We start from the raw sequence: 14305 nt of genomic DNA, 5'->3' as shown, positions 1-14305 counted from the left end.
ATTATTCTAAACTTAGTCTATATATTTTATACAAAAAACAAATATTACTCAGTTGTAAGTTAACTTTAGTGTTGAACGTTCGGTAACGTATATTTTGCTTAGTATTTGAAAATATAACGGTAAGTGTAAAAATTTTTTAAATATTATTGTGAAACTTAAATATAATTTTTTTGAAAGATGGACACCTACGAACAAAATGTTATGCAGACGCTAAACGCGGTACCTCAAGGTGGTAGCACGGATATGATGAAGAAAGTGGAGAGAGCGTTGAGGCTCATCAAGACGGCGGAAGCCGAGCGATGGATGGTACTTAATAAGCAGAACATCCGCTTATTGAAAAAGATGTTGATGTTGAAGAAAGAAAATCCTCTGCGTCTTGAAGCTAATATTGGACTTTGTAAATCATACCAGCGGCAACTTCACCGACTGCGATTAGATTTAGTTAAGCAAGGTGGTGGAGTCACCAAAAAACAAAATCGACATCTAATCTGGGAGACAATTGAAGCCCACCACCAGGGCAGGGTGAAGACTGGTATGATTACAAATTTGGATTATAAAGATCCAAATATATTTTTCAAACGGGCATTTCCAATGTTTAGAAGACACGTTCGGCGTGAGCTAGTGAAGCATCCCCTCAAGGTAAGTAAAATTTAAGATTTATAATTTAAATAGTCTAATGAGATCTTGAATTTTATTTCAGGTGTACATTATGTTCACGGGCAATTTCATTAAGCCTAGCACCAAAGAGGAGGATTTGAAAACTTTTATAACGTCGGCCAAGGAAATGTATCTGACAACGGACATGCAGGAGTGGTACACTGATCATGTCAAAAACTATTTGCTGAAAAAATTGGAAGAATTCCAGGAACGCGACAGCGGTTGGGCTCTTGACATGATCATAAATATTCGAGGCCACATGAATAAGAGTAGATAAGCTATGCCGATCCGGGCTCACTTTGGGTCATTTTTACATGTTATTTCTTATGGGAAATTCTAAGGTTCATTTTGCACTTTTTTGTTCCTTTTTATGTAATGCTGGTTGCCTAACCTTAACGCATACTTATTATTAATGTATGTATATTGTATTCAATTACAACTCATCTGAATCACACTTGTTAACACACTTACATCATACTCTTTACTTACCATTATTTGTAATTTAGCATATGTAGTGTACGTTGATATAATTGTCAACATAACTTCTTCATGTATTAACAGCGAATATTATTAATATTATATGGATTGCTTAAAAAAATTTTACTTACTACTATAAGATTTGAACACGGGCCCTCATAAGTGGAAGTCTACTATGCTAACCACTCCCCCACAAGACCTTGTTACAACATACACAAAAAAAGTTAATAACTTAAAAACGTTTTTACAAAAAAAATTTAAAATATTATATTCATGAAGGTCAACAACTGTTATTAATTAATATTCAAGTATATTATTTATACATAGTTTTCAATAAAATCTTTTTGAATGTAATTTGATATTTAATTGTTTGTTACGTATATATTTAAACATTTTAGTAGAAATCATTAATTTGATTCCCATTTCTTAACTTTTTCTCACATCCAAATGTATGTATGTATTATATATTTTTTATTTAAAGGAATATGATTAATTTTTCCAATAATAAAACTTATGAATTATTATTATTTAACATTCACAACTATAAATGCAACTTATTTAGGCTAATTCAAAGGTACCTCACCTACTAATTATGCAGCATTTTACAAGCGAGACCATCTGAACATAATTAATTTATAAAACTAATTGTGTATTATAAAAACATCATGAAGATCATTACCAAATGTAATTAAAAGCATTTTTTCTCCAGAAACTTACCTGCAATAACATCTACATAAAAAATTAGAAGCTCATCTGTAATAATGTTTAGATACAAATTTGTATCAAGGGAATATTATTTAAAGTGTTTTGTAAAAAGAAACTCAATTACATTATTTAGATTTTTATTTTATTAGTAAAAAATATTGATATACAGTATAATAATATTAATATATACTAAATTATAAATAGATAGATAATTTACAAGGTAATAATAATTCAATGGTTAAAGGAAACTAATACATTTTTTAATTTATTGGTAAACAATTGATATACAATACAATAATATTAATACTAAATTATAAATAGATAATTAATTTATAAGATAACAATTCTATTGCTAAAAGAAAACTCTAATTAATTTGTTTAATTATATGTAAATAATTTAATATATAAGTTTCTGCAAGTCCTATGACAAATTTTAAAATATACGATTTTTTTTTTTATAAATGAGCATATATTCAATTTCTTTTAGAGGTTATAAAAATTAATTTTACGTTACACACACAATCACACCTCAATGAGATGACATTTTAAAAATCAACAAAAAAAAAACATTTTAACATAATATTAAATAGGTAATAATTAATTAATTAATTAAAGTTTACACTGATTTTTTAATAATATTGAGATTATTGAGATAACTTATGAATTCAAGAATTTCACTACAAATGATATTAGCATCGACCTCTTCAATGAATAAGTGATATTGTCATGCTCACGAATTAACTATACATTTTTTCTTTTTGATGCAAGGTTCATCTATATATTCAGCTTTTCGTTTATAGGTTGTAGTATTCAAAGAATAGTGACCCCAGGGTAGTGTATCATAGGAACCAGGTATAATATATCGCTTATCATCATAAGGGCTTAGAGCAATTTTTGTCTGAGTTTGGGTGTAAAGCTTAAGTTTATCAGATTTTATGAGGTTTTGATCAACTGATATCTCTTTAAATTCCTCCAAACATTCAACATAATCTTCAAATGTTATTTTCGTACTAAGAACTGACCTTTTAACTCCCTTAGCTTTTTTTGTTAACCCAAGATTATTTGATTCTTGTTTAATATTCCCATGATTAAATATAGAATCATCAAGCGATTTTGTTTGTTTTTCTAGAGGGGTTGCCATTTTTAATGTATATAATTTTGATCGTAATCCTACAAAATGAGTCATAGGAGTTCCATTGTTTTCATCCTTCATCATACCAAGCACTTTCTTATTAACGCAAGGTATATTATAAACATTAGAAGGATGGTAATCACTGGTATCAAAATACTTGCGACAATCTCTTTTTATCATTTCATAAGGATCATGGTTTTTAATTTCGTAAATAACCGAGTCAGTATCTGTATAGGTAGCGGTAGAATCATCACCCAGCTGTGGAATCATATAGCCATAATGAAAATCATAAATTGTAGTTTTAGCTAAATCTAAGATTGCCATACCAATATACAAAGGCTTATTGAAGAATATATCCATCTTTTTCAACTCAATGGCCACCAAGTTTGAATTGAAAATTGTACAAGAATGAAATTGGGGTTTAGATATATAAGCTTCTGCCCCATATCGACCCTCCCATTTTGTAACAAGCTTTACATTAGAATGTTTCCTAATATTTTCCATTGTTTTTCCAAAGACGGCATTGTTCATTAATTTATACAAATTTTTCTCAAAATCATTATTAGCATTCTTTCGTAGTTTGGTATTTAAATCAATATATGATTGAAGCCAAGGCGACTGTTTAAATTTTAAAACTTTATGAATTTTTTCTAATTTTAGCCCATTGTTTAATGCCTGCTTCAATGTTCTATAATGAATTACATATCGCTCTTTATCATGAAGAGTACCCATCAATTTACTCTGTTTAGAATTAGGTGCTGATCTATGTTCAGGGCAAAAAGGTAAATCCTTATGTTTATCATGAAGTTTTTCAGGATATTTGAGATCAACTTCTAAGAAATATCCATTATCGGCATCATCCGAAATCATTGAAACATCAATATTTGTATCACACCACTCAAAACCACTGTAAGGAAGACACTGACTCATCGCCCATCCATATTGATTGTTAATGTCTAAATAAAGTAAATGCACTTCAGGCTTGGATGAATCAAATCCTGAAACGTATTTATTATTCGCTGTAGAACGTCGTTTCATACATTGACTCAAACCACAGCGAATTCCTCGTTCAACAAACATCATCATATCTATATCAGTCAACAATTCGAGCTCAATATTTGTATACTTCAACATACATTCCCACGTATATCCCGCTAATGTATAGTAATTTCCCGGGTCAAGGTTGTATGTAGACAGGCAGGTTGCTCTAAACGTTTCGAAAATATCCGTAAGTAGCATTATATCCGTTTCCATATAGAGATCTACATAATCACCTAAATTTGAACAATTAAATGCTGACCAAACGTTTTGCGCATGATGATACATTTGTCTAGAACACTGTTTCTCCTCCAATCGATTATAGAATGCTTCTATGTTCGATAGTTGAGTGTAATTAAATTTATCAAACGAATCAACAAAATCATATGGCATTACACCTTTCTTTGTCAACAATTGAAACTGATTTTCCGAAATTTTAGAAAAATGCTTCCTCATGTTGGGAAATTCCAACAAGTATGATGCTAGCTTATCGAGGGAAGACGCTAAAAATCTATACGAATCTATGAAACGGAATTTAATAGATGAATCATCAATGTTTTTGGTAAAAGAAATATATTTTTCTTTAGTAACAGGTAGTAGTTCAACGCGTCCACCAATCTTTGTTGCAACATCCTCCACAATCAATATACCATCATAATTCGACATATTACGGAAAACTACAGGAACCACATGACTGTCTTGATAGTTAATATTACATGTGCGGGACCTCTATAATTAGTTCCATCTCTATATCCACCACTTTTCGACATAAGATGAAAATGGTCTCGAACTTTTTTCTCTCCATCAACAAACGGCTTATTGCATATATGACAACATGATGATTTTAGAAAATCTTCCTCTTCAATGATAGTTAATGGATCCATCTCATATGAACATAAAAATATTGTTTCTACTTCTTCAGATATTCGCATCAATTCCTTTGTAAACCAATCCATACAATCCATTCCCCGATATGAACGATAATATGATAGGGAATCATCATAAGCACATTTAAAATAATACCCCACAACAGCAGGTATATGTTTTTGATATCGAATTTTATCATCCATTGGTTCCAATACACTTTCAATGTCTGCGTAGATAATAAAAGGTGTTTTCTCTTTATTTTTAAAATTTTTAAACTTTAAAATATTTTCTCCAACTTTCGGCATTCTTATCGCACATTCATTTATTTTCTTACAATTCTCATAATGGGTGTTCAATTTTTCTTCCGTGTAGAAATAATGTAAGCATCGCTCACAGAAAAACTTTTTGTGACCTTGTTTATTCAGTTGAGTTGAAACCAAACGGGATAGATTTTTAATCCAAACGTAATGATAACGAGTAGGTAATAAATTATCATTACAATCATCCCCAATATCATCATAATGATTCTGAATCATCAATAAGTTTATATGTTTAGTCATTTTATTTTTGCTCAGATAGCATGGTACAACATTAAAGTTTTTTCGATGTTTCTTCAGTACATAAACATTTATCGATACTTCATTTTGATTTTCAAAATTTGGAATCTGCTTCAAGGTCATAGGGAATTGGATACTTTTCAATTTCAATACCTTTGAATAATGTGAGTATCTTAATACTCGATCATGATTCTTCTCAACAGGATACAATGCTGACGTCACAGCCCACGCAAAGCATGCATTATCATCATTCTTTACGTTTATACAAGCTTCTAGTCGTTTGATTTGGGTAGGTAGTTCAATATATGACGATCCAAGTAATGGTGTATATTTATTTATATTAACACCAAGGTTAATAATGTTTACTAGAGTCCAACCACTGTTGCGTTCCTCGAATTCTTCCAAATCACGTGTTATCGGACCGACAACATTCTTCCCAAACCATTCATTCACATCAGTATTCTGATATATTGGATTATTTGAAGTAGTGAAGTATTTGTGTTCAGTTATCATTTTGTTTGCAGATACAATTTGAAATTCTCCACAGAAAATAACGTTAACTTTTATAGCTTCATGAATTTTCAGAACGTTACTTATTCTTCGTCGAAAAAGTGCTTCACAATCCTTCAAAAATGCTTTAGGATCTTTATGTTTCAGATTACTAATAATACCAGTTCTAAGCCGACTCTCAAATGCAGATAGGGAATCATCCCATCGTACTCTCTTTACAGCCGTCTCTTTTCGACTTTGAACACCTGCCTCGTGCTTTAACATACACTTAAGATTGCAACGATAACTTTTTACAAGAGCCAAGTTTGCTAACAAATTTTGCTTTTTACCAACAGATTTTGCAGCTTTCAATTTTTTACATATCCGTCGAACAGCAATATTGCAATTTTTCAATCCATCTCCAATATTCAATTTATTAGCAGTCATGGTGTCGATAGATTTTATTTTCTCCAACAAAGTAGACATTGAGTACATCATTTTCACTGTATGAAACCTAGAAATGATATAAGAAAAAATAGGTTTTAATCCTATAATATATAAACAATAATTATAATTCAAATACATGAAGATAAACGAACTTTTACAAATATTACTGATATTATCACATAGAAAAAATAAAATTTTATATATATGTGTACAGTAATGCTGAACCTAAAACATAATTTTGTAATAGTTTAGATTTTCATATAAACCAAACATTCTCAATATCTATGTTTTATATACCTAAATCATATAGATAACTGCCCGTTTTGTAAGCGGGTCTTACAGATATCATGATTTGATACAATCACCCATATAGAGCTACTTCATTAATACACAGATAGAAAACGTTGATTTTAATAGTATACAATCTAATCGAAACAATAAAACTATTTCATTTTTCACTTTACTTCAAACCCTTTACGACTCTAAGATCCTATAAGTAGCTCAATTTTCATATAAACCAAACATTCTCAATATCTATGTTTTATATACCTAAATCATATAGATAACTGCCCGTTTTGTAAGCGGGTCTTACAGATTTCATGATTTGATACAATCACCCATATAGAGCTACTTCATTAATACACAGATAGAAAACGTTGATTTTAATAGTATACAATCTAATCCAAACAAAAATATATTCTAGTTTTCACTTCGCTTTATCATTACAAAGTAATAGATAGATGACGTGTTCGTGTTATGAAACTTACCTTACAACAACAATAATCAACAGTTATATATTTTTTAAGACACACAAACTTTACAACAATGTTCACGATATATAACACACTTTTATTATAATAATTTTTAAGGCACTTTTATTATGATTATTAATAACTTGTTCACTTTCACTGTAAATATTCAACTGAGTCAGGTCAAGGAAATAACTCTGCTTATATACGTTTTTCAAAATTGAAATATTTGAACATGTTTTGACATGTAAAAAATTGTTCTAGAACATTATTTTATAGTTTAACAATTTGAAAAATAGATTATATATAATAGACAAGAAAGTTTTTATAAATAATAGTTGTTACATTTCCATTTTTAATGTTTTTTTTTTGTTTTTTTTGTTTTTTTTTTTTTTCAAAGTAAGCAATATGACACTTGAAATTTACATAATAAAAATACATGTTCAAACTTGTTTGAATCGACTTTGATCTTAAAATAATTTTACACGTGTACTTTAGTCAGCAATTTTCAAGAATATGTTGAAATAGATTTGACCTTGAAAAATATGATATCATCAACCTGTTACAAGTTCAAACTTGTTTGAATCGACTTAAAATAATTTTACATGTGTCAAGACACGTGACCGGATGTTAATATTTTTTTATTGAATCAGCAAATATTTTTTTTTTTTTTTAATGAAATAAGATGAATCAGCAGTGTAATTTTATAAATCACAAGTATGTTCACAAAAGCGGTCCACTATGACAAATTTTTATTGTTACAAGTATGTTCATAAAAACGGTCCACTATGAAATAAGACCTTTTTTATCAATATATGAATCGTGTAAAGAGTCGAACCCTAACCACCGGACTTTAAATTTGGAGCTAAGACCTTTTCCACTAAATAAATGTTTGGATCGTGAACTTTTTGTAATTCTTCGGCATAGAAACCACCCTATATATCTTCGTTGCTGTAATCCTTCAATAAATATGCAGGTCTGTTTCTAAACAGGTCTGTTTCTAAACAGGTCTCTTTCTAAACAGGTCTGTTTCTAAACAGGTCTGTTTCTAAACAGGTCTCTTTCTAAACAGGTCTGTTTCTAAACAGGTCTGTTTCTAAACAGGTCTGTTTCTAAACAGGTCTGTATCTAAACAGGTCTCTTTCTACACAGGTCTCTTTCTAAACAGGTCTGTTTCTAAACAGGTCTGTATCTAAACAGGTCTCTTTCTAAACAGGTCTGTATCTAAACAGGTCTGTTTCTAAACAGGTCTGTTTCTAAACAGGTCTCTTTCTAAACAGGTCTGTTTCTAAACAGGTCTGTTTCTAAACAGGTCTGTTTCTAAACAGGTCTGTTTCTAAACAGGTCTGTATCTAAACAGGTCTCTTTCTAAACAGGTCTGTTTCTAAACAGGTCTGTTTCTAAACAGGTCTGTTTCTAAACAGGTCTCTTTCTAAACAGGTCTCTTTCTAAACAGGTCTGTTTCTAAACAGGTCTGTTTCTAAACAGGTCTCTTTCTAACCAGGTCTGTTTCTAAACAGGTCTGTTTCTAAACAGGTCTCTTTCTAAACGGGTCTGTTTCTAAACAGGTCTCTTTCTAAACAGGTCTCTTTCTAAACAGGTCTGTTTCTAAACAGGTCTGTTTCTAAACAGGTCTGTTTCTAAACAGGTCTGTATCTAAACAGGTCTCTTTCTAAACAGGTCTATTTCTAAACAGGTCTGTTTCTAAACAGGTCTGTATCTAAACAGGTCTCTTTCTAAACAGGCCTCTTTCTAAACAGGTCTGTTTCTAAACAGGTCTGTTTCTAAACAGGTCTCTTTCTAAACAGGTCTGTTTCTAAACAGGTCTGTTTCTAAACAGGTCTGTTTCTAAACAGGTCTGTTTCTAAACAGGTGTGTATCTAAACAGGTCTCTTTCTAAACAGGTCTGTTTCTAAACAGGTCTGTTTCTAAACAGGTCTGTTTCTAAACAGGTCTCTTTCTAAACAGGTCTCTTTCTAAACAGGTCTGTTTCTAAACAGGTCTGTTTCTAAACAGGTCAGTTTCTAAACAGGTCTGTTTCTAAACAGGTCTGTTTCTAAACAGGTCTGTTTCTAAACAGGTCTCTTTCTAAACATACCTGTTTAGAAACAGACCTGTTTAGAAACAGACCTGTTTAGAAAGAGACCTGTTTAGAAAGAGACCTGTTTAGAAACAGACCTGTTTAGAAAGAGACCTGTTTAGAAACAGACCTGTTTAGAAACAGACCTGTTTAGAAAGAGACCTGTTTAGAAACAGACCTGTTTAGAAACAGACCTGATTAGAAACAGACCTGTTTAGAAACAGACCTGTTTAGAAACAGACCTGATTAGAAACAGACCTGTTTAGAAACAGACCTGTTTAGAAAGAAACCTGTTTAGATACAGACCTGTTTAGAAACAGACCTGTTTAGAAACAGACCTGTTTAGAAACAGACCTGTTTAGAAACAGACCTGTTTAGAAACAGACCTGTTTAGAAAGAGACCTGTTTAGAAAGAGACCTGTTTAGAAACAGACCTGTTTAGAAACAGACCTGTTTAGAAAGAGACCTGTTTAGAAAGAGACCTGTTTAGATACAGACCTGTTTAGAAACAGACCTGTTTAGAAAGAGACCTGTTTAGAAAGAGACCTGTTTAGATACAGACCTGTTTAGAAACAGACCTGTTTAGAAACAGACCTGTTTAGAAACAGACCTGTTTAGAAAGAGACCTGTTTAGAAACAGACCTGTTTAGAAACAGACCTGTTTAGAAAGAGACCTGTTTAGAAACAGACCTGTTTAGAAACAGACCTGCATATTTATTGAAGGATTACAGCAACGAAGATATATAGGGTGGTTTCTATGCCGAAGAATTACAAAAAGTTCACGATCCAAACATTTATTTAGTGGAAAAGGTCTTAGCTCCAAATTTAAAGTCCGGTGGTTAGGGTTCGACTCTTTACACGATTCATATATTGATAAAAAAGGTCTTATTTCATAGTGGACCGTTTTTATGAACATACTTGTAACAATAAAAATTTGTCATAGTGGACCGCTTTTGTGAACATACTTGTGATTTATAAAATTACACTGCTGATTCATCTTATTTCATTAAAAAAAAAAAAAAAATATTTGCTGATTCAATAAAAAAATATTAACATCCGGTCACGTGTCTTGACACATGTAAAATTATTTTAAGTCGATTCAAACAAGTTTGAACTTGTAACAGGTTGATGATATCATATTTTTCAATGTCAAATCTATTTCAACATATTCTTGAAAATTGCTGACTAAAGTACACGTGTAAAATTATTTTAAGATCAAAGTCGATTCAAACAAGTTTGAACATGTATTTTTATTATGTAAATTTCAAGTGTCATATTGCTTACTTTAAAAAAAAAAAAAAACAAAAAAAACAAAAAAAAAACATTAAAAATGGAAATGTAACAACTATTATTTATAAAAACTTTCTTGTCTATTATATATAATCTATTTTTCAAATTGTTAAACTATAAAATAATGTTCTAGAACAATTTTTTACATGTCAAAACATGTTCAAATATTTCAATTTTGAAAAACGTATATAAGCAGAGTTATTTCCTTGACCTGACTCAGTTGAATATTTACAGTGAAAGTGAACAAGTTATTAATAATCATAATAAAAGTGCCTTAAAAATTATTATAATAAAAGTGTGTTATATATCGTGAACATTGTTGTAAAGTTTGTGTGTCTTAAAAAATATATAACTGTTGATTATTGTTGTTGTAAGGTAAGTTTCATAACACGAACACGTCATCTATCTATTACTTTGTAATGATAAAGCGAAGTGAAAACTAGAATATATTTTTGTTTGGATTAGATTGTATACTATTAAAATCAACGTTTTCTATCTGTGTATTAATGAAGTAGCTCTATATGGGTGATTGTATCAAATCATGATATCTGTAAGACCCGCTTACAAAACGGGCAGTTATCTATATGATTTAGGTATATAAAACATAGATATTGAGAATGTTTGGTTTATATGAAAATTGAGCTACTTATAGGATCTTAGAGTCGTAAAGGGTTTGAAGTAAAGTGAAAAATGAAATAGTTTTATTGTTTCGATTAGATTGTATACTATTAAAATCAACGTTTTCTATCTGTGTATTAATGAAGTAGCTCTATATGGGTGATTGTATCAAATCATGATATCTGTAAGACCCGCTTACAAAACGGGCAGTTATCTATATGATTTAGGTATATAAAACATAGATATTGAGAATGTTTGGTTTATATGAAAATCTAAACTATTACAAAATTATGTTTTAGGTTCAGCATTACTGTACACATATATATAAAATTTAATTTTTTCTATGTGATAATATCAGTAATATTTGTAAAAGTTCGTTTATCTTCATGTATTTGAATTATAATTATTGTTTATATATTATAGGATTAAAACCTATTTTTTCTTATATCATTTCTAGGTTTCATACAGTGAAAATGATGTACTCAATGTCTACTTTGTTGGAGAAAATAAAATCTATCGACACCATGACTGCTAATAAATTGATTATTAGAGATGGCTTGAAAAATTGCAATATTGCTGTTCGACGGATATGTAAAAAATTGAAAGCTGCAAAATCTGTTGGTAAAAAGCAAAATTTGTTAGCAAACTTGGCTCTTGTAAAAAGTTATCGTTGCAATCTTAAGTGTATGTTAAAGCACGGAGCAGGTGTTCAAAGTCGAAAAGAGACGGCTGTAAAGAGAGTACGATGGGATGATTCCCTATCTGCATTTGAGAGTCGGCTTAGAACTGGTATTATTAGTAATCTGAAACATAAAGATCCTAAAGCATTTTTGAAGGATTGTGAAGCACTTTTTCGACGAAGAATAAGTAACGTTCTGAAAATTCATGAAGCTATAAAAGTTAACGTTATTTTCTGTGGAGAATTTCAAATTGTATCTGCAAACAAAATGATAACTGAACACAAATACTTCACTACTTCAAATAATCCAATATATCAGAATACTGATGTGAATGAATGGTTTGGGAAGAATGTTGTCGGTCCGATAACACGTGATTTGGAAGAATTCGAGGAACGCAACAGTGGTTGGACTCTAGTAAACATTATTAACCTTGGTGTTAATATAAATAAATATACACCATTACTTGGATCGTCATATATTGAACTACCTACCCAAATCAAACGACTGGAAGCTTGTATAAACGTAAAGAATGATGATAATGCATGCTTTGCGTGGGCTGTGACGTCAGCATTGTATCCTGTTGAGAAGAATCATGATCGAGTATTAAGATACTCACATTATTCAAAGGTATTGAAATTGAAAAGTATCCAATTCCCTATGACCTTGAAGCAGATTCCAAATTTTGAAAATCAAAATGAAGTATCGATAAATGTTTATGTACTGAAGAAACATCGAAAAAACTTTAATGTTGTACCATGCTATCTGAGCAAAAATAAAATGACTAAACATATAAACTTATTGATGATTCAGAATCATTATGATGATATTGGGGATGATTGTAATGATAATTTATTACCTACTCGTTATCATTACGTTTGGATTAAAAATCTATCCCGTTTGGTTTCAACTCAACTGAATAAACAAGGTCACAAAAAGTTTTTCTGTGAGCGATGCTTACATTATTTCTACACGGAAGAAAAATTGAACACCCATTATGAGAATTGTAAGAAAATAAATGAATGTGCGATAAGAATGCCGAAAGTTGGAGAAAATATTTTAAAGTTTAAAAATTTTAAAAATAAAGAGAAAACACCTTTTATTATCTACGCAGACATTGAAAGTGTATTGGAACCAATGGATGATAAAATTCGATATCAAAAACATATACCTGCTGTTGTGGGGTATTATTTTAAATGTGCTTATGATGATTCCCTATCATATTATCGTTCATATCGGGGAATGGATTGTATGGATTGGTTTACAAAGGAATTGATGCGAATATCTGAAGAAGTAGAAACAATATTTTTATGTTCATATGAGATGGATCCATTAACTATCATTGAAGAGGAAGATTTTCTAAAATCATCATGTTGTCATATATGCAATAAGCCGTTTGTTGATGGAGAGAAAAAAGTTCGAGACCATTTTCATCTTATGTCGAAAAGTGGTGGATATAGAGATGGAACTAATTATAGAGGTCCCGCACATGTAATATTAACTATCAAGACAGTCATGTGGTTCCTGTAGTTTTCCGTAATATGTCGAATTATGATGGTATATTGATTGTGGAGGATGTTGCAACAAAGATTGGTGGACGCGTTGAACTACTACCTGTTACTAAAGAAAAATATATTTCTTTTACCAAAAACATTGATGATTCATCTATTAAATTCCGTTTCATAGATTCGTATAGATTTTTAGCGTCTTCCCTCGATAAGCTAGCATCATACTTGTTGGAATTTCCCAACATGAGGAAGCATTTTTCTAAAATTTCGGAAAATCAGTTTCAATTGTTGACAAAGAAAGGTGTAATGCCATATGATTTTGTTGATTCGTTTGATAAATTTAATTACACTCAACTATCGAACATAGAAGCATTCTATAATCGATTGGAGGAGAAACAGTGTTCTAGACAAATGTATCATCATGCGCAAAACGTTTGGTCAGCATTTAATTGTTCAAATTTAGGTGATTATGTAGATCTCTATATGGAAACGGATATAATGCTACTTACGGATATTTTCGAAACGTTTAGAGCAACCTGCCTGTCTACATACAACCTTGACCCGAGAAATTACTATACATTAGCGGGATATACGTGGGAATGTATGTTGAAGTATACAAATATTGAGTTCGAATTGTTGACTGATATAGATATGATGATGTTTGTTGAACGAGGAATTCGCGGTGGTTTGAGTCAATGTATGAAACGACGTTCTACAGCGAATAATAAATACGTTTCAGGATTTGATTCATCCAAGCCTGAAGTGCATTTACTTTATTTAGACATTAACAATCAATATGGATGGGCGATGAGTCAGTGTCTTCCTTACAGTGGTTTTGAGTGGTGTGATACAAATATTGATGTTTCAATAATTTCGGATGATGCCGATAATGGATATTTCTTAGAAGTTGATCTCAAATATCCTGAAAAACTTCATGATAAACATAAGGATTTACCTTTTTGCCCTGAACATAGATCAGCACCTAATTCTAAACAGAGTAAATTGATGGGTACT

The 14305-nt window shown here is 30.8% G+C and overlaps 1 protein-coding gene across 1 annotated transcript; it reads right to left on the bottom strand.

The window, feature by feature from the left end:
• Nucleotides 1-2569: 2569 nt before the first annotated feature.
• Nucleotides 2570-4675, bottom strand: LOC123302458. The gene has a single exon (XM_044885360.1). The coding sequence runs from the start codon at nt 4673-4675 to the stop codon at nt 2570-2572; it is 2106 nt and encodes a 701-aa protein (XP_044741295.1).
• Nucleotides 4676-14305: the final 9630 nt, after the last annotated feature.

This window comes from Chrysoperla carnea, chromosome X (assembly GCF_905475395.1).
Source record: "Chrysoperla carnea chromosome X, inChrCarn1.1, whole genome shotgun sequence".
Classification (NCBI taxonomy): Eukaryota; Metazoa; Arthropoda; class Insecta; order Neuroptera; family Chrysopidae; genus Chrysoperla; species Chrysoperla carnea.
This window is presented reverse-complemented; position numbering and strand designations above follow the sequence as displayed.